At 38.8% G+C, this 20,907-nt stretch overlaps 2 protein-coding genes across 3 annotated transcripts; one reads left to right on the forward strand and one right to left on the reverse strand.

Annotated features, from left to right (window-relative positions):
* Positions 1-22: 22 nt before the first annotated feature.
* Positions 23-3,542, forward strand: aagab (alpha and gamma adaptin binding protein). Of its 2 annotated transcripts, none has more exons than XM_057347906.1 (10): positions 23-226; positions 1,203-1,393; positions 1,472-1,568; positions 1,808-1,897; positions 1,997-2,080; positions 2,165-2,244; positions 2,359-2,443; positions 2,629-2,733; positions 2,812-2,861; positions 3,012-3,541. In XM_057347906.1, the coding sequence occupies exons 1-10, from the start codon at positions 133-135 to the stop codon at positions 3,087-3,089; spliced, it is 954 nt and encodes a 317-aa protein (XP_057203889.1). In that variant the 5' UTR covers positions 23-132; the 3' UTR covers positions 3,090-3,541. The 2 variants fall into 2 exon arrangements, with proteins under 2 accessions (XP_057203889.1, XP_057203890.1); XM_057347907.1 differs by having other exon boundaries at positions 163-226; positions 1,476-1,568; positions 3,012-3,542.
* Positions 3,543-3,663: 121 nt separating this feature from the next.
* smad3b (SMAD family member 3b) lies at positions 3,664-18,574 on the reverse strand. Its single transcript, XM_057347904.1, has 9 exons — positions 18,187-18,574; positions 9,678-9,871; positions 9,456-9,584; positions 8,700-8,774; positions 8,554-8,604; positions 7,337-7,549; positions 7,112-7,249; positions 6,828-6,972; positions 3,664-5,766 (listed from the first exon to the last, which is right to left on the reverse strand). Exons 1-9 carry the CDS (start codon positions 18,387-18,389, stop codon positions 5,643-5,645), a joined length of 1,272 nt encoding a protein of 423 aa, XP_057203887.1. The 5' UTR covers positions 18,390-18,574; the 3' UTR covers positions 3,664-5,642.
* Positions 18,575-20,907: the final 2,333 nt, after the last annotated feature.

The raw sequence follows: 20,907 nt of genomic DNA on the forward strand, positions 1-20,907 counted from the left end.
GTTTCTAACACGCAGACACGGAAGTATATCGCAACCTGACGTCAGAGGTGAAAGGTTTCTTGCAAGGTTGACAGCTGTTGCTAACGTGCTAATTCGTATTAGAAGCTATTTTAAGTGTCCTAAAGCTTAAAAATGTCAGACGATCAAGAAGATGAAGTACCCACCTTGCCTTGTATCTTAGTCACAAGTTGCGATTCCAGCTTTAAAGAAGAAGAGCTCATCAGACGTGAGTAAACAACACTTTAATCTCCCAGTCACATTAGCCTTTCGGCTAAATTAACGCTAGCTGTCAACGAGAAACATCCGCCGTGGTGTCTTCTTATTCAATGTCTGCAAGTCTGAAAAACATTACGCCTTTTTATTATTAGGTTAGGAGTATATGAATGTATTTATGAAACGGTAGCATAAAGCTATACTTTCTGCAGTGTACGTGCAATTGTTGTCTTTTAAGTGTAGCCTACTGACTATTTTTACACTGTTGCTTCTTGTTTTTGACAAGCGTGATGCCAGGTGTCCAGTGACCGCAACATCTTACTCGTGAATGATTGACATGATAACTGTGTAACGTTAACTTATAGGTGAATTTATTGCCATTTAGTTTTTCACCATTTTAACCGTATTCCAGAGAAAGCGTCGTGATGATTGGTTTGCATTAATAAGAATGCAAGTATCTTTCTCCCTAACGTTTGTTAGCGTTAAGCTTTTAAATGGTATGTAATCGATATGTTGGTGTTATTACCCCTATTTTTCCAGCAGGCGGCAGTGTTAAGCTTCAGGATGACTTGCTGTATGAATGCAAATGTTATTCTGCAATCATATAAGTGAAAGTGAAAGTGACCTATTAGTCAGATATGGTGACCCATACCCGAAATGTGACCTCTGCATTTAACCCATCCAGAGAATAGTGAACACACGCACAGCAAGTGGTGAACACACGTACACCCGGAGCAGTGGGCAGCTATCACTGCAGCGCCCGGGGAGCAAGTACCCCTACTTACCCCTACTTCAGTCGTTACCCGCCGGCCCTGGGAATCGAACTCTGTTTCTTTCAGAGATCTTGGGCTTAGAATCACTACCACAAGCTAATAAAATTGAAGACGGAGTTGCTTGGTCACGAGTCCGACTCTCTAACCATTGGGCCACCATAGACTGCCCCTATATACACTCCTTGGCTAAGTTTGCATTTGGTCTGTTTCTTTCAGAGATCTTGGGCTTAGAATCACTACCACAAGCTAATAAAATTGAAGACGGAGTTGCTTGGTATCCATGGACAATCAACAACAAGTACTACACAGCAAACGTCAGTCTATGTGTTGTTCCAAATACATTCACCATGAATGTAGAGGTTGCCCGGTCTATGCAAGCCTTCATTGTATACTTCAACAGCAAAACTGTAAGTGATTGACATACTGATCATTTTGTATTGACCCTAAAATGCACACCCCTCCATTTATCTATCCCTATATTTCAGAAAGATGGTCTAAGTAATGTCAATCCCTGGTTAGCAGTAGTGGAGGAACTGGCTCCAGAAGTGCTCATCCTAGTGTGTGACCATGTGTGTGACAGTGGTGAGTGACTTGTGACATGCACCCTGGTGTTTATGGTACTTCCTTTTTTGGTTATAATATCTGATCTAAAGGATGCAGAGTATTTATTACCTTAGGTCAGATATTTTAAGCGTAAACCACCTCTTTGTGATGACAGATTTATGGGTGTGGTTTGAGGCACATGATGGATTAATGACATACGGTTTGGGGTAGAATGTATACATATCTTTACTGAGCTTGCTGTGAATTTACTTTTGCAGGTATTAGCAGACAAGAGGCCCAGCAATGGTGTCTGTCTCATGCATTTGAATTAGTGGAGCTCAATCCTCAAGATGTACCTGATGAGGACGGTAAGAGAGAAGACATCATGTTTTGATCACAATAATAGATTAGTTCACATTCATAGTCTTTTAACTACATTGTAGGCTTATATTTTTCTGCACCCACAGATGACTTTCCAGAGTCCACTGGAGTAAAAAGAATAGTGCAAGCTCTCAACGCTAATGTGTGGTCCAGTGTCGAGATGAAAGATGGTGAGATGTTATGCCCTATTTTGTAACGCACAAAGCTTTTCAGCATAATTAACATTCACTTTGAATATCATATATTCTTGTCAGAACACAGTCAGGGATTTGGTCTAATGAGCAGTCTGGTGGCCTCTCGTCACAACAACCCACGGTCGAGTCAAGAGACCCAGGTTAACCTTTCTATTTAAAATAGAAATCTGTATATTTGTATCATTTAGTGAATGTAAGAGAACAGGATATTTTATTATCATTTCTTTAAAATACAATGTCTTTCTTGTTTTTAGTCCTCTCCGTCCAACAGCACAGATGAAAGCAGTGAGGGCCAGAGAGCAGAAGATAACCAGACTAATACAGGAGAGGTAGCAGTTGGTAAGTGCCTTTGTTTGCAATATATTTCATTTTTAGGGGTAAACAAATGATAATGTGATAATATACATTTCCATTTAAAGTAGTCAGTAGTGAAAGTTTTTCAGTTTTTTTGGATTCCAATTGAAAGGTAGCAGGCCAACTTCTCTTAAGTGTGAACTGTAATTTATTGCCGATTTGTTGCAAAGATCCCATGATTGACATAGACATCCAGGAACTGGCCAATCTTACAGCTGGAGATGCAGATGTTGAGAATTTTGAACGGCTCTTTACAAAATTAAAAGAGATGAAAGGTAACAATACACTTTGTTCTATTCTATGGTCAATGTGTGTTTTTTTATTTATTTTTATTAAAAGTCCTTCTTTTCTAGACAAAGCCTCTTCATTACCACATGAGCAGAGAAAAGTACATGCAGAGAAGGTAATGTATCCAGAACAACCTTAAAATTCCTCATGTGGGAAGGGGACATGCCACTCCCATTTATAGTGGTTTCCATACCCCTGTATTATATCTTGTCAACGCTAATATTTGTAATTCCTCAATACTGACACATGATTTATTCTCTAACAGGTTGCTAAAGCATTCTGGATGGCCATTGGTGGAGACCAAGATGAGATTGATGGCTTGTCATCAGGAGAGGAAAGTTAAGGCCACAGTATTAACCAGCTTCCACTGGTAATACTCAGCCCACCTCTTGAACCCCCAGTCATTCCAATTTCAACCCGCCCAGCCCCACTCAAGAATCCAAGATCTGGAATGTGCAAGGATGCCTGAAATAACAGCAGTTACTAAGATTTCAACATCCAACACGACATTTAGGTTCTGCAGGGTGATTATGGGCATTTGACTTTTAAACCGTAAAATCCCAGAGGAATAGAAGGGGGTCGCAGTGGGCAAGATTGTAGTCACGTCTCCCCTCTCGTGGTCTTGTATCGGGATAAAGCATATTCTGTCAAGAGTGCTGCAACAAGCGGTAAATAAGAGAGATGAGTTAAAAGTGGATTGTTTGAAAACAAATCAGGATGTAAATCTCAATTAAGGACTGTGCTTGAGCATGTCATTAGATCATGTCAATTAAAAAATGATCTGTTGAAATTCGCTTGTCATGTTTTGATCTTCTAGGTCAACCTCTCTTCACAGGTTCTGCAGAGTTTCAAGACCAATTCACTTGTTTTTGTATGCATGAAAGGTAATATAGCACAAATGAAGTCAGTGTTAAAAAGCTTTAACAAAGATCTTGTTTCAAACACATTTTATTATTAAATTATTAAAGGCAATACAACAGCGGATGCAAGGAAATGTGAGTATACAGAAATGGTATTTCAGGGCTAACAGCACCAGTTAAAGAATATTAATGTACTGAAACTAAGATGGGTCATTTCACCAAATCAAGAGTGCGTGACAAAAACATGACACTTTAATATCAATATTCCAAGAAAAGGAAAGGCATCTAAATAACCGCAATAGTTCACCTTGTGCTTTGAGCCTGTTGAGTTATAGAGGAGGTGTCAGCATAAGATATACAGCAACATAAGGTCAGCCAGTGGGGATAAAACATTACAAGAATTGTTCCATAAAATATGCATTTGATCAGGTTCCAGACAATACAACCGATTTTTAAAAGCAAGCAGAGAGCTTTGATATTTCCATGAGCAATGTACTCCTTCCAGAGTCCAGCAACTGTTTATCTGCTAAGAATTCATCTTCAATCCATGCAATGAATCAATAGCTAAACTCTGAAATCCAGCCATGGAAAACAACGTTCAAAGCCAATACAAAAATAAGCCATTTGGCTCGAAACAAGAAAATCCAGCTATTACATATTAAGTATCCTTTGTATAACAGCACAAGCATTCCAAGAGCTGCCAGCAGTACTTGCCCCCGCTTTTCCACAAAAAAAAACATGTTGTAAAATACAAGTGTCAATTTTGTCCTAACCATGCTCAAAGTACTGATAGTAAAATATTGTAGTACATAGAAATATGAAATGTTTGTTGTTGCGTGAGCTCTGTGGACGGGTGGTCCTGAGTTTAAAACATCCTTTTAATGTGCCAACATTAAGACAAAAATGGATAGATTTCTAGTAAACAATGTGAGGAGTATGGCTGAGCAATCCTGAAGAGAACAAAAATATAATTCACTCTGTATAACCGGTATTCATTGTTGTTCTACGTGTGTCCATTGTGCATTTTTACTTTATAGAACTGGTGCTGTGTCTCCTATGACAGTGATGGACACCTGTTGATGCAACCACACCATCTTATGTCAATACTCTATTTAGGAGCACAGTAAAAATATACTTCACAATTTCCATTCAGTTTATGCAAAAATACTCAATACGAAATTGTCTTGATTTGCCTTACCGAGCAAAATTCAAACAGAAACCATCTTTAAATTAAGAAATACAATGGCACTATCGACTACTACGTTTGTCACTGACAAAATTCCAATGCTAATGTCTTGTTCACTTCATCATCAAGTGCTTTTTATCATCATGCCTGTGCTACCCTAAACTAGGTACCTGTTTTAAAAATAGATTCCCCGATAGACGTTTACAAAGCTTGTCGAATGTGCAAGCGAGACCGACACGGGTCGCAGACACAATGTACGGACCAATTCGGTGCTGTGCAACAGGAAGCACAACCACAGCTAGACAAAGCAGCTTAAACAAGCAGCTAGCTGACAGCTAGCCACCAGGCTAACAAGTTCATACAAGGGCCCTTCACTGAAGGTCATGGAAACAGAGCACTCTTTAAAAGGCTTATCTGGTCGTACGTCAAGAAATGTGTACTAGGCCCCCATGAGGATGACTATGATTATAAGCAATCATATTACGAGCCTAACTCACACCTTCAGACCAAGCCAGGTATTTCACTGAATGCGTGATAATTTGTTGATCAAAACAAAAATTGACAACATTGCAGTTTCATAAACACACGTAATATTTAAGTTCACAATGAAGCGAGTGCCTCATCACTGTTCGCACTGTGGAAATATCATTCATGATCCATGAGTGTCATTAAAAGTGCATAAACTAAGATCTGTCTGATACGAGCGACAATCTAGAAAGTCCTGCAGGTGTTCATCATCCTGTCCTTGGTTTTGCTCCGTTTGTTTACTGTGCTGCTTTTGGTGTACAGCAGCACAGAGGGGTGTCATCTGGGTGTCATTTGTTGGGTATTGGGTACTCGAGGGTTCGTCCTATGACACGCTGGAGCACCGGAGGTTTGGAGAGCCCATCTGAGTGAGCACCCTGTCCAGCCACTGCAGGGGGCCGTTGAGATGCAGCTCTATCCAGCAGGGTGTGCTGGTCACTGTTTGCCGCCTGCAGGAAGGAGAATCTGGGTCAGTAATGTGCTTCCCTGCCGCAATTTCAGCAGACTGTAAGCGGGCCAGGAATAGCTCTTTTATATAATCAAGGGTACGGATTAGATTTTTGTTTGGGGCTGTCACAGAAAAGCGATTAAATACTGTTTGGCCTGTTTATTTTGTCCCCGAGCATTTACATGTATAGAACCTCTTTTTTTTAAAGTGATTCAGATATGAAAACATCTGAGGGGCATTAAAACAGAATCTCTATGCAGTGATGATGTCCTACATGAGCAACAAATCGTATTTTATAAATAAATTGTTTTAAAGGGTTTATTTTTTCACACTTTTATGCAAAACGGTAAGCCTGTACTGCAACAGTCTCATTCTTCCAATCTCTGTACACCTACTTATTTTGGCACATTTCCTCGCCAAGAATTCCCACCTATCTACCACATTCCTCCTGATATGTTTCATGCAGACTCAAAATAAGATCTTGCTATTTTTAATTGTTTGTTGTAAACCTTAGCGCTTTTAAAATAAAGTGCGGGCCCTCCAGCAAAACATTCCCCTGGTTCCATTAACAGTACCCGGTGCCATGCACAGAATTGCTTAGGCACAGCGCGTTTCATCTACTCATCTACCACCAGAATGTACTAAAATCACAACCCTCTCCTGTTTAAACTGTGGGAAGGCCTCATATTTACAGCACTATGGGAGATGTGCTTTTGTCTGACTCGGAGAAAATAAAGAGAGACTGCAGACAGGAATTATTACACATTTGATTTCAGGTTAAAATCACAATTTGATAACAGGACAAAGCAAACTATGTATACAGCACTAAAGTAATTTAGTGCATTGAATCCCATGTAGCTCATATAATTAAGATCCCTTATGATACTAACAAAGTATATATAGAAAATCTGAGGGGAGGGGACGTATAAAAGATCAATATTAGTGTCCAATATTGTTTGTATGGATACGTACAAATATCAAATTTGAATACAGAGTGGAAAAGGAGAGTTTGGCCGTCTTTATATGTACAGTACATATGCTTCAAGACGTGTCTTGGCTCACCTGTACTCCGCCCCCCAACCTTTGACGAAACTCATGCGGATGGTGCACATGCGGGTGAGCTGGTACACCGCTTCAAACCCCTGATTCACTGATTGAGCCAACAGAGCGGCAAACTCCTGATTATTGAAAATCTTCAGATTACAGCCTGAGAGAAAATGAGAGGCCCACACATATATGCTTGAATGGTTCTATAGAACATAATGAGGAAGTCTAGAACATGCACGAGTGACTCACAGGATGTATATACACACGCAGCCAATCAAAACGTTGACGAACTGACTCACCGGGAGGAATCTTACACACTGTGGCAGGGTGCCAGCCGTAACGCTGGTTACAGTTTGGACTCTGGACGAAAATAGCGCTGTCGCTCAGACACTCTGCAAACACTTCGCCTCCGATGTAATACAAGCGCACACCTCGGCCTGGGGAACGTGGGGGTCGAGGTTTAGCAACACAGAACTAGCATACATGTTTTCATTTCTACATTCAGTAGTTTTCTATAAATGTACCGATGTGCCTGCGCGTGAGCTCCACAGCAGCGTTGCGGTTCACGTTGGACAACAGGCCCAGGCAGAATCGCTCTGCGTTAGAGGGGTCCGTAAAGCCGTCTACTGTCAGAGATGGTTGAGAGGCGTGAAAGGTCTCGCCCACACGCTGGTTCAGCTCGTAGTAGGAGATGGAACACCAGAACGCAGATTCACAGTATGTTACCGGTTCCAGGTCTGACACATATGCACAAGAGCACAGAGAGAGGAAGCAGAGAGACAAGAAAAACAAGTACAGAACAAAGATAAAGAGACAAGAAAATAAACACTAATGAATGCAGAACAGGAAAAGCACACTGGACTTCAGACTTTGGTGTGAAGTCTGTGAGTAGTGATCACATTCTGACAGAATGTAACCCTCTCTTGCCCTTTGAAAACAGCAGGCTGCCTGTGTTATGTGTTATTTCTTCTGCATGATCCCTGGAGTCTCTCTGCAGAGTTAGAAAAACCCAGCAACTTGATATTATTATTATTACATTAGACTGAGCTGGCTGAGAACACAGAGAGGACAAAAAACAAAGGCTTCTTTTATATGAGGTTTCCCCTGACACACTCACAGAAACTCCTTAACTATTATAAACAAGTTTCACATCTTAAAGTGAGAGTTCACCCAAAAATACAAATTCTGGCATTATTTATTCATCCTCAGTTCATTCAAAACCTGTATGACTTACTTTTTGAAAAAATTCTCAGTGGTCTTATGTCCTTAGGGCCCAAATTTGTAGCATTGAGTTTTTTAGCACAGATGCTAAGTTGTGCATGTACATAAATCCAATAGTTGTATGGCTATACATCCAAACTAAAAATCCAATTATTTGGTAAAAAATGAAAACAATTGTCGTCTACTGTTTCGCAACCATACATTCCCATCCGATGCCCTGAGCAACTGTCTGTAACAAGGACAGTATGGGATGCTGGTGGCATTACTCATCATGCATTACTGGCAGTGACTCGCACTAGTGTTTTCTCATTGGTTCAGTGAGGCTGACTTTCACTCTCACTAATCACAGAAAACAGGGTCAGACAGGCAGGTCCGTGTTATGGAGATAACATGCCAGAGATAATCCAGCCAGGCCTCACAGCAGGGTGGAGAGCCCCCATCATGATGTACTTAGAGCAATCACGTCTTATAGGTTCAGATCAAAAACCATCTGATGGAGATGATGCAAGTGTGATCTTACCTAAGTTGTTGTTTGTGGGTGAGACAGGGTTGGGTGAAAGGCTCGGGGAACCTGAGAAATAAAAATATGAATATGAGATATGTCTGAAATCAGTTTTGATGTCTGACATCAGTCTTTTGAATAAAAGGAAAGTTCAGCTCTGTCACCTGTGTCCATACTGTGGTTCATTTGATGGTCACTGGTTTCCCCATCCTCGCTCAGATACCCTGGAGGAGGTGTCTCTGAAACACAAATCAGACATTTACTAGCAAGAAAAGGCTTGAAAGGTAAATGAAAGGTTTTTAAGGTGCAAATAGAAGAGTGCATCCCATTTTGAATAGCCGTTTGACATTTTCACAGCAATGAACCATAATTTGCTACTTGCTAGTAAGTGGCAGTTAGTATTAGGCTGAAGGACATTTTCACTCTGGGATAGCATTTCATTAGACAAAAATCAACATTAGTCATCAATACTTTTAGATTTTTTGTAGTTAAATGTACATTTACTAAAAATAAAAAAATATATTAAATTGTACGCCAACACAGACACTCAAAGGAAGCACACATGACTTTATAACTTTTAAAATGTTTCCTTTGGTGAGAAAATCTACCCAGAAAAACAATTTGTATCTTTTGCATAAATCATGTTAAATCTCTCTGATGTTACCAGTGAAGAATTGGATCTGTCCTCATCTTAGCCTAATTGTTTTTGCCAACTTTATTGAAAGACCAGACTGAACATTCTTGACAAAACAGCTTATACAAACTGAGACACCACTAAGCCCAGCAGCTGTGTGCCTGTGATCCAGCATGTGTGTGTTAGAGTGAGTAATGTCTACACTATTGTGTAGTCCTGAGGGCATGTCTGGGTGAAAGTTAATGTGTGATGATTTTCAGAGAGAAAACAGAAAACATGTTTGTACCCGGAATATAGTTGCTCGGAGGCTCAATGTCGGCAGGGAATATGGTGTTCTCAGGAATGGAGTAATCATCCAGCGGAGGGAATTCTGTGGGGATGTCAGTGTGCCGAGGAACCAGGACTGGAGGCAGAACTAAACACAATTTCCTAATAAATCACTTATATCCATACTCAAATTTGATTGTGAAACTGTGAAAGTACTTCAGAATAGTCCTGCCGGTCTCACCTGGTGTCTCCACACGCTGGTAGTGGTAAGGGTTTACACACACTTCGTCCTTCTTCATGTGGAAGGCAAACTCACACAGGTCTATGGCACGCAGCTCATGGTGGGACTGCAGGTCAGGCCAGCGCCACAGTCGGCAGTAGATCACATGAGGGAGGCCTTTTCTATGAGATACCTGCAGACGGCCATCCAGAGACCTGCACAGAGAGTTCAGGAGGAAATGAAACAACTGACCCCATACTAGTTGTTTCTAATACTTGAGCCTGAATGCAACAAATGGAAAGCATAATAAATCTTGCCCTGATAAGATCTATAAAAGGCCTGTGCTGGGTCAATCCCAGGGGTCAACGTTTGGCAAGTTTGCCTGGCCCAGTCAGCCCCTGTTAGATGTCGTAACTAATCTTGTTGCACAAAGCATCTTTCTCCACTGACAGCCATTCAGCCATTCAGACAAGCTGAGATAAATGTAAATGCTAACAAAAAGGCTTCTTCACATATAATAGTAATCCTTTGCTCAATTCTTTATATTCTACAGAACCCAAGAAATTCAAAAAGTACAAGAACCTCATTTAGTGGAAAATGAATCTGGTCTTATTTTCACACACTAGGAGTAGAAGAGCCTGCCGTTGGCTGAGGTCAGAGAAACCAGCGGTGAAAGCATGAATCATTCTCATGCTATTGTGGCGTGGATACAATGAAATGCATTGCTAATGCATTTTATCGCATTAATGCATTTTCACCCCAGTTCAAGGTTCTCTTAATTCTTTAAAAGGCTCAGGCACAGAGGACTGACAGAAGATGAGGAGAGAGCATGTGAGTTTAGAATAGATGAAGTATCTGGCAGGAGTGGAGGAAAGACAGCGTGGCAGAGCAGACTAAGACCAGAATATGAACTTTCCATGTTTACCTATTCATTCAGCTATGCACCAATTGTGTGAATGCCAGTATTCTGCACCCTAAACTATATGTGATTTATTCACCAGACAGACGAAATATAAGCCCAGAAATGATGCTGAGCATCGTCATTGACATAATATGTTTGTAAATGTAACTTTAACCCAATCCTGTACCTCAGAAATGACGTATTTATGTAGGATAACCCGGAAGTAAACACCGCGCTGGTTCCCTCGACCGAAAGCCTATGCACTTTTCCAATAGACTTTTGGAAGATCACAAAAAATAAGCTCTGTGATTAACAAAGGTTTATGATGTACACACGTTTTGTCTATCAAGATAATCTTTACAAATGAACACCACATTTGTTACTTTAGAAGCCGAAATACAATCACAGAAGTAAAAAGCTAACATGATACTATAAACAGACTATACTTAAGGCTGCTCAATATCGAAGTCACCACCACCAAGCCTCCGACAACTCTTTCAATCTTTATTAAAAATGTGTTCCCTGGTAAGTAATTACTCCGTGAATGAATCCGCATCTACGTTTTAAGAGATTTGTGCCCATGTTGCATTATTTGGGAGCTTTATATGCGCGATGGCGTCTAACATCCCCACCAAAGGAAATAGTCGCTTTTAGCAACTTCTTAGCAACCATTTTTAAGACACAATAAGGCTTTAAAAATCCCAAGCGGGTTATAATTGGTGTGTCCTAGAAGTCATAAAATAAAACGTGAAAATATTTAGAGGTTTGTTTACCACTGACCTTATTTCGGGAGATTTACCAAAAACCCATTCAAAAAACCCATAGACTTTGGAGCGATGGAACCGGAAGTCAAATAAAGTAAAATGCTAACTCGCTTCAGGGGTTTGCATACAAAAATACGTCATCTCTGAGCCTCCCTATTGTATACAAAATTAGTGGTTAGCCTTATAGCCTGGGATTTTAATGGACAATCTTGATTTCTGGATATCACATGCACAATAAAATGTAATGAGGGCATACGAGATACAATGTTACAATGAACAAATATTTACATATTTTCGTGAACTTTTTTCATTCATTTTTTGAAAACTAAAGAAATGCACTCTAATATAAAAATTTTGTTATTCAGTAAATATGAATGATTATTTAATTCTCTCATTTATTGTATATACCAAAGGAATAAGTCAGCATTTGGCATACGCACTGACAAAACACAAAGAGCTCTTGACCAGCCCCTCTGCGGTTTGCAACCTGACAAAGAAAAGCCAGAGCGATCTATTGTCTGAGTCAGTCCGCACAGACAAAGCTAAGTCCTGAATCTCCCACAGCCCCTGCCACAGCTCTGCTCAAGACAGACATACGACTACTTTCCCTTCTGTTCGAGTCAAACCGACCTCCAGACTGACCTGACGGTCACACACAGCAGAACCCGTTCACCCTTCAGTGACAGTCATTGCCAAGAGCATCTGTCTATCCTCCACTGCCACATACACAGGCTGTCATTTTAATTGAATAACAGAGTAAAAATAACTGCTGAGAAATTAAAACCAGAGGTCAACGTGTTCAATAAAATTGGTATTTCAAGGAACCATAGAGAGTTGAGATTATTTACAGTGTGCAGCCGGCATGCCAGTAACCTCATAACTTCCTGACTGTGTGAGCAATGTTGCCACATATCTCACACAATTCACATGTGTGAAGTCACGTTGAATCCATAAGTGATTGGTTCATAATCCTAAATCCTAATTCATTTATTTTTTATAACACAAACGGAAAGCTTGTTTTAGAAAACCAAAAAATTACAGAAAAATTGTCATTGATCCTAGTAATTTTAGCCACGCACTAATTAAATATATTTACTTGTTGTTTATATATTCTGAGCTAAGTCTATTATTCTCAAATCATTTGTAATATCATATTAATTTTACACCTGACACACTCAATGAGGCAACTTTAGACAACAGATATTAAAATACATTTTCAGTTCTTAGCATGGGTTTGGTCTCATTTACATTAGACGCTTTCACAATAAGTATGCTCTTTGTTTAAAAGGCAAGTGTGAGCGGAGCAGGAAGTAGCATGACCTCAAAAACCCAGAGCAGCTTGTGAGCAGGTGACGGTTTCCTGCTCTTGTTTTGTTGCATACATGTGCCGTCCTCTAAACCCTGTAACCCCGCTGGCCACTAATGCACAGAGCATTTCATCCAGAAGGCCAAAGAGCAAACCGGGACATCACTGACTGTATGCCAAAGCCACTGCGCGTGTCTCGGAGCGTGAACTCTCAACGCCAACCTCTTACAATTAACCACAAACCAAACAACAACCCACACCTTCCTCGAGCTCTAGCAATCTTGATTTCTGAATATGCATGTCACATACTCTAATGAATACATGCACTATTAGCTGTGTTTAAAGTCTGTCTGAAGATCCACACCCATTACAATTTACACATCAAGGTGTCTGACTTGATAGCTTTTGCTTGTTTGCTAAACACATGTGATGTTTTAAAGAACACGTGACAGACAGAGTTGACACATTGGTTGAGGCTTGCTTGCTAGGGTGGTAAAGCGATAGATGCAGCAGAGAAGCAAGCACATATTTACTTCCTGTTAAAAGGGAGCAGGGTGCATGTGTTTAAACTGCAGAAAGAAAGAATTTAACGTCAATATGGGACGGGTGATCAGTTTCAGCACAGCACAATATCACATATACAAGATCATAGAAACTAAAGACACAAGACACTAAAGATGAAGGGTGTAATATTAGAATATGATGTAAATGCAGGTTGGCAAAGGAAGAGGTTTTTAGTTATGCAAATCTCAAGGGCGAATATATTGGGCTGGTGAGAGCAGGAGGGTGACCATTTGAGGGGCAGGAGCAAGCTGAGCAATGTTGTCCAAAACTGCTGTATTTCTTGGAAAACATAACAATTTTGTGACGACAATGGAGAGGTGAAGTGTGTGGTGAAGTATAGTCTCCCAAAAACTGAGCTTGATGTCTGAGGAGATAATCCACACGTCGGATTTCAGAGGTGGAAATGGGGATGGAACATACCAGTGATGTGAGATGCCATGAAACTGGATACCAGTACTGAGTGATCTACTGTAAATGTAGATGCATCGGAGACCAATTACACAGCCCTGCATGACACCAGCAGTTAACATGTAGTGAAAAACATGCAGTGAAATGATTAAACCATTCCATCTGATTTGACATAATCTGCAATCTATATATACTGTATAGAAAAAAAAAACGATTTACCAGCCAAAATCTAAACTTTTCAACAAGTTCTCCCCTTGCAGTTACACAGATGGTAAGGTATGCACTTACATGCTCAAGTATGTAACCCCAGGCTCAAATGCCACTTGATGATATCACCTCTATTTATTAACACTATTAACATGTGAGTCACCAGGGGATTCCCACTGAGATTTCTCCATGTGATTTGCACCCATTTTTTAGTCTAAACAGTCTCCTCTTCCCTCGGAGTAATCGCTCACTCAAACAAACAAACCTGTATAGACATTGCGTAGACCTATTCTTTATGGAAATACTTTTTGACATTACTAGTCATGTTAATGAAATTCAGCATGTGTAAACCATGTGTCAGCTAGTTCTTTGATGGGCAGTAACAAAGTAAATTTACCTGAGTACTTAAGTACACTTTTGAGTATCAGTACTTTACTTGAGTATTATTTTTTCTGAGTACTTGTGACTTTAACTTCACTACATTTGAAAGACAAATATTATACTTTTTACTCCACTACATTTATAAAAAGATCCACAAGTAGAAAGTCGCTTCTATGTAGCGGGTTTTCCTGTGTGCGCAATTTTTCTGGCTTGCGTTCTGCCAGGATCTATCACTGTTGCCAAGTATTTCAGTTTTTCTAAGATAGCTTTGAATGGCCATTTGGCTGATTTTTTACACAAATCTGGCGACCCTGGGATCTTCCCCGCAAAACAACGTAAACGTCGGCGCTACTACACAGCAGAAAGCACTCTAAAAAGGCAAATAGAACTATAAAAGACGAAAATGTTAAAGTGTGGTGTAATCATCTGTGGGTTCAACTATGTTTGATGCATTGCTTAGAACAAATGCTACGATCAGTCAAAGATCATACAAGACTTGATCGGCATAACAGCTAAACGGTAAATAAACATCACATACACCTTGAGCTACATGACAGAGAAAATGGAAAATGTAAAGTTTTCATTCGAAATTTCATGAGATCGCATAGCGATAGTGTGATAGTGTGCGTGCGTGTTAACATCTGATCTGCTGCTATATCATTTAAAGCCGTTTGGAAAATGAATGATGTTTTTACTGTAGGCTAGTAGCTATATTTTAAATATTCCTGCTGAAATAAAAAAATAGAACCCTGCCCAGAATACAACAGAAAATGTAATGGATTTAATGGTTATAATGGCAATTGTATTGTATGGATACTTGTTGTCTACTTGTATGTGATGGATTCTATTGGTGGGATGGTAAATCCTATTGGAATAAAACCCAAAACACAATACAAAGAGGAATTTAATAGAAAAACCTAATTTTAATAAACATTTTTTTTTCAGCAGGGATGGTATTTGCAGTAAAACTAGGGATGCACGATAAATTATCGGCCATATTGGTATCGGCCGATAAATGGACATTTTTAATGTTATCGGTATCGGCCAATTATAAAATGTAGGCCAATATATTGTAGACGATAAATCATAAATAATTTCCTCTGGTTATACTTCTTCAGCTGCATGCTGCTCACAGTTAAATTACAGTACAGTACTGTCTTTCTGTCGTGATCATTCACTTACTGCTATTAGCAAAATGTTGTTGATGTAGATACAGTATTTATGCATGAACAAAAGCATATTGCTTGAACCAGACTGCTGTCTGAATGCTTTATGTCTTGAGACCTGTTAGACTTGTGACTAGTAAGAACATTTTTCTGGGTTGCTCTTGAAAAACATCTATAGTTTGTTTATTAAATAAAAAATACACCGGAAAAGTTTAAAGGTTAAAGAACCATTAACTAGTGTAAAGTAGGCTTGGTACAGGATTTTCAGGGGGAAAAAGAGAACTAATGGTTACCTTGTTTTCGGCAGTGAATGTTTTCAAATAAAAGCAGTTGCCCACTTTTTGCCTTTTGTTTTAGTCTTATATTAAAACGTAGATACTGCATATCGGCCAATATATCGGTTATCGGCTTCTACGGTTCTAAGGATTATCGGTTATCGGCTAAAATGTAAAACCACCGTATCCACAAATTTAGTAACCATACTCCAATTAAGTTTTTTTAGTAAAACCACAGTAACTAAAAATTTACCATAGTTTCATTATAGTAGCTATAGTTTATGTCTGTAGTTAAACTATAGTAATAAATCCAACAAGCATATGGCTTCTACACTTTACTACATACAAGGACCTTACTACTTACTGGTAAATTGCTGTTAAAAGGGAATATACAAAAAAAAAACACTGCTGATAAATACATATAGGTTAAAGGTGAAGTGTGTTAAAGGTGAACATGTCCATGTTACTTGCTCCCACCATGACAGATTTTACAAAAATTAAATCTATAAACCGTCAAAAGAAAAAAACTACAAAAACAAAACTACTTAAAATCTTATTCTGAGTCACCAGGATGATAATGAGATGATGACCATATTTTTTATTTAGCGGTCTCAATACTAACGTTGGATCTAAATTATTAGATTTAGCTCTCCACAACAACTATGTGGTATTTGATATTCCATTTAAAAGTGTTTGCCCATATTACTAGCTTTGTGTTTTCATTCAGGGTCACTAATTCTCTAAATCCCTTAACCAAATGTCCTGTCCTGGGCAGATCCCAACAACTGGACATGCCACTACTACTGGGGTTACGATATACAGTAACAAGCTTTACTCATCATGATAACCAGCTAGGGACCTGAGGCAATGATTTACTGACAATCTCAACACTAGGGCTGTGCAAAAATATAGATACATGTAACTATCGCAATATATTTTTTTCAATAGTGTATCGATAGTGATACCTCTACTATCGATTTTTTTAAAATCATGTCATATACATATGGCCAAAAGTGAGTGAAAGCGAGCATTGCGAAAAATATAAGAACGCTTCGAGATCTCAGAGCTGATGTGTGGGTGTGCTTTGGTTTTCAAAATAAGTAATGGAGTAATGAGTTATATAAATTATGCTGTTTGTAGGCTTCGCAACTCATGACACAAGTCACTTGGCTACTGCAGTGCATTAGACAAAAAGTTTATTAAGAAAAGTAACAATGACATTTATTGTGCTTTCACGGATGTGACACCAGCACATTTACAGCAAGGATGAAACAGGGGTTTTAAACTGCCCATGTTCATTGTTTTAACTGTAATGCAACACAACAGCCAAGTGACTTGCGTGAGCCACCTTATTCCCCTGTGCTACCCACTTGAGGGGCGCAATCCACAGTTTGAGAACCCAAACCTCTGATCTAAAGGTCCATGCATCGCACATAATGGCCACTCTGCAGAGGTAAGGGATGTTTTTACACTTATCATTACAGAAAACCCCCGGTGGTGCACAGCATGTTTTTCTAGCTGTACTTTTTACATTTTCTATTTAAAGTATTGCAGTATATCGCAAATGTGTATCGTATCAAAATACATAGCAATATATTGTATCGTGACCCATCTATCGTGATATGTATCGTATCGGGAGGCACTTGCCAATACACAGCCCTACTCAACACCAGATGTAACTCACGATAAAAGATACAAAACTTTCTAAATCAAATCAACAGAACTGACAAACTTCAAAGCCGTGTAATGAACAGTTTAACATCATTGGCTAAATTTCTGAATGACATTATCTATACTAAAAGTACACCTTCATTAAAGATGTTAACGGGATATGAACTGTGAACAGTGAATAAATGTGCAAAACTGTGAAAACAGCTTCAGCCTGTCCCACATATCAAACGGTTATATAACAACTTGCTGGCACATAGTGATTTTATTCAATTGTACAATCTCAAATATTTAACCGTATGGCAACACTTCTGTCAAAACTGTCAAATATGGTCAATTATCAACATTTTACAAACTAGACTAGAACTATATAAGACTAATTTACAGTCAGCAATTTTGGCTAGTAAGCTAATATAAATGCTGAAAATAGCAAAAACACCAAAGATTGTGTTTTCTATTACACTGTTTTAAACAAGGCGACCCGGCCAGGAAAAAAGCAGCTCTCAGTAAAATCTGTAACTTACCTTAGCGAGCTAACGTTAAATCAACTAATCTAACAACTCATTTCTCGTTTTATTAATTTCAGATGGCTTACCGAGCAATAAAACGACAGCATTGTCTGACAAAAGAACTCCACTTTAATAACAACTTCACCAAATCTGAGAATTTAGTGTTAAATTATAAATATCCGACGTCTTTTGCTAGTTAGCAGAGCTAGCCGTCCACTATACGAATGTCTCAATAACTAACGTTATCGAGCTAACGTTACCCATCTAGACATCGTTTTTCGGTTATAGTAGTTGCATTCAGGAAGTTCGCAATGCGCCAATGATGCCGAAAATGCTTTCTAGATAGGCAGCTGTCAATGTTTTGAAGCACAGCTTGTGTACCTTAGTATAGTGATGCACTTCGTGTTGATACTCTGGGTGGTAATGGCCTTCTCCAGCTCGTCCAGCTGTCCCGTCTTCTTCAACTTCTTCACCAGACTCTTTACTGCCTTCTCACACCATTTCTCCTCCTGTCCGTTCTGCTCGCCCTTCTTCCAGCCCAACAGTCTCTTCACGACAGGAGGCGTGAAAGGTAATATGGACATTTTTAATAATCAACAATACGTCTAATTTCTCCGCTGTTTGTGAATAATCCGATGCTGTGGTGGTACGAGGACCATGTGCTTTAAAAAGGCGTCGAATGATTTGTTAACAAAAAGTTTGTTTTATTCCCATTACAGTCACATTGGCGGATGATGAGAACGGGTCTCGCAGGTAGCCTATGTTGAATGTGAACGGGAGTCAGCTGAAAGAAACCCGGCGAGACACTGCGCTGTCTGGACCCGCCCATCTCCTACTCCTTCCCCATAGTTTACACTGGCAATAAAAGTACTAATTTCTGAAACAATACGTGTTTAAAGTTAAAAATAAGTATGTTTGAATAATGAGTATACCTTTTTCTTAATTTGATATTAATTTTCATTTTAAATTATTGAAGTTATATTATATTATTATGTTAGAGTATATATAGCTTAATAATTAGTACATTATACAGTTATCTTTCATTTAGAGAAGAAACTTCTTTAGCATGCAATTTAACGTGTTCCTCAAAAATTGACTGAAAACAACTTTCCGTGTTTGATTTATACTTTACTCCATATGGATATTACAGAGATGAAAACGTAGTCATTTTATTATACTTTAAACTACTACTATTAATATCAATGTACACAAAATAGTATACAAACATTCATTTAAACATGAATATGCTATCTTAACTTCTGTAACATTACAATTTGTTAGCATTAGTTGTTTGTTAGCATAATTCATTAGCTAACATTAACAATGAAAATATTAAGATTTTAGTATTTATATGCTTTTTTTAAATCAGACATACCTGTTAAAGGAATAGTTCACCTTCAAAATGAAAATTCTGTCATCATCATTTACTTGATGTCAACCCTGTTGTCATTCTTAAACTTGTGTGATTTTCTTTCTTCTGCAAAACACAAAAGAATATATTTAGAAAAATGTTGGTATACACAAACCATTGGTCCCCATTGACTTCTATTGTATAGACACAAAACCAGTGAAAATGAAGGGGGACCAGTGGTTTTCTGTTATCAACGTTTTCAGAATATCTTCTTCTGTGTTCTGCAGAAAAAAAGACAATCATAAATGACCCTAACGCGTAAATAATGACAGAATTTTAAGAATTGATGAAGGTGAACTATCCCCTTAACATTAGTTAATGTATAATAAACTAAAATAAACAATTGTATTTAACTAACATCAACAAAAATTAATAAATGCTGTAAAACTATATTGCTCCGTGTTAGTTTGTCTTAACTACTGCATTATTAATGTTATCAAATCTAACCTTATTTTAAAGTGTTACATTCAATTCCAACAACTAAGTTTGAGCAAATGTGTGTGATGCTGGAAAACTGTGTTTGAGTGTTTTGGGCTATACATTATTGTTTAGGTTTGAAGCCCTGGTTTAGGTTGCATTGGTTCTAGATTCCAGACATGGATGGGAGGGGGCAGGGGCTGAGACAGCAGCAGATCTGCATACATATTCAGGCCTGTCCCAGCTTGCCTTCTGCAAGCACATACTGGGAATGTCCCAAATCAGTTAATTCAGTATGGCCGGTCAATTCATGCCAGCTGGAAGGAACACAAGGCCTCCTCCGTAGAAATCAATCTCTATCACAGACTGTCTGTCATGCATTTATATTTTTTTCTGATTCAACTTCCCAAAATCGACACAAGAAGACAAGAAAAAGATAACTGCACCCAAATGTCACGTAACATTTATACAGTATAAACCAAATATTATGCAAGCCCTGCGAACTTTATCACCCAGTCAAGCAAATATGTCTGTGACTAATTTCTAAAGTCACGTCCTCTGAAAGAAATGTACAACCTGACATGGTAAAGAGAGATGGCTTGTTGGCTGGCTCAGCATGTGAAATGTTGACACATTCCTATTTTACAACCCACAACGCAAGGCCCTAAAATAGAGGACCACTAAACCCTTTGATCCCACACCCAATAAAAAGGATTTAATTTCACCTTGAATATATCCTGTGGAAATAGTTAAGGTGACTGCGGTGTGTGTATTTTGATCTGTTTGTGGGTTGTTATTCATACTGGACACCACCCCTTCCCCCTCAAATGATTTGTGCTTATGATATTAATAGCTCTACCCAGAGACCCTACCCATATTGATAGTGTTCATTTCTCTTATCTATTTACATTAGGATCAAATCATTTTACAGTGACCCCTGGCAAAATTTCATATAGTTTCAATAAGATCTAAAGAGGAATTCTGAGGTCAAATGAATGTCATGCTGTGTGAAAATAAATATTATTCAGTATCTGTTAAATTGATTTGCAGTTCTCTATGAGCAGTTAGCTCATATTATCAATTTAACTCATTATAACAGAGGCTATTTTGTTGTATCTGAATAGGATATCTCTTGGTATCATTAAGTTATATGTTTTTTAGGGGAGGGTGAGTAGGCAGCACGTGCTGACGTCTTCATAGACCCGCACACGCTCACCACCTGTTTTCACCCTGGGGACTTTACTGGGACAGCTGGTATGGAGTGTGGACGGAGT

The sequence above is a fragment of the Triplophysa rosa genome, linkage group LG12 (genome assembly GCF_024868665.1).
Source record: "Triplophysa rosa linkage group LG12, Trosa_1v2, whole genome shotgun sequence".
Lineage (NCBI taxonomy): Eukaryota > Metazoa > Chordata > Actinopteri > Cypriniformes > Nemacheilidae > Triplophysa > Triplophysa rosa.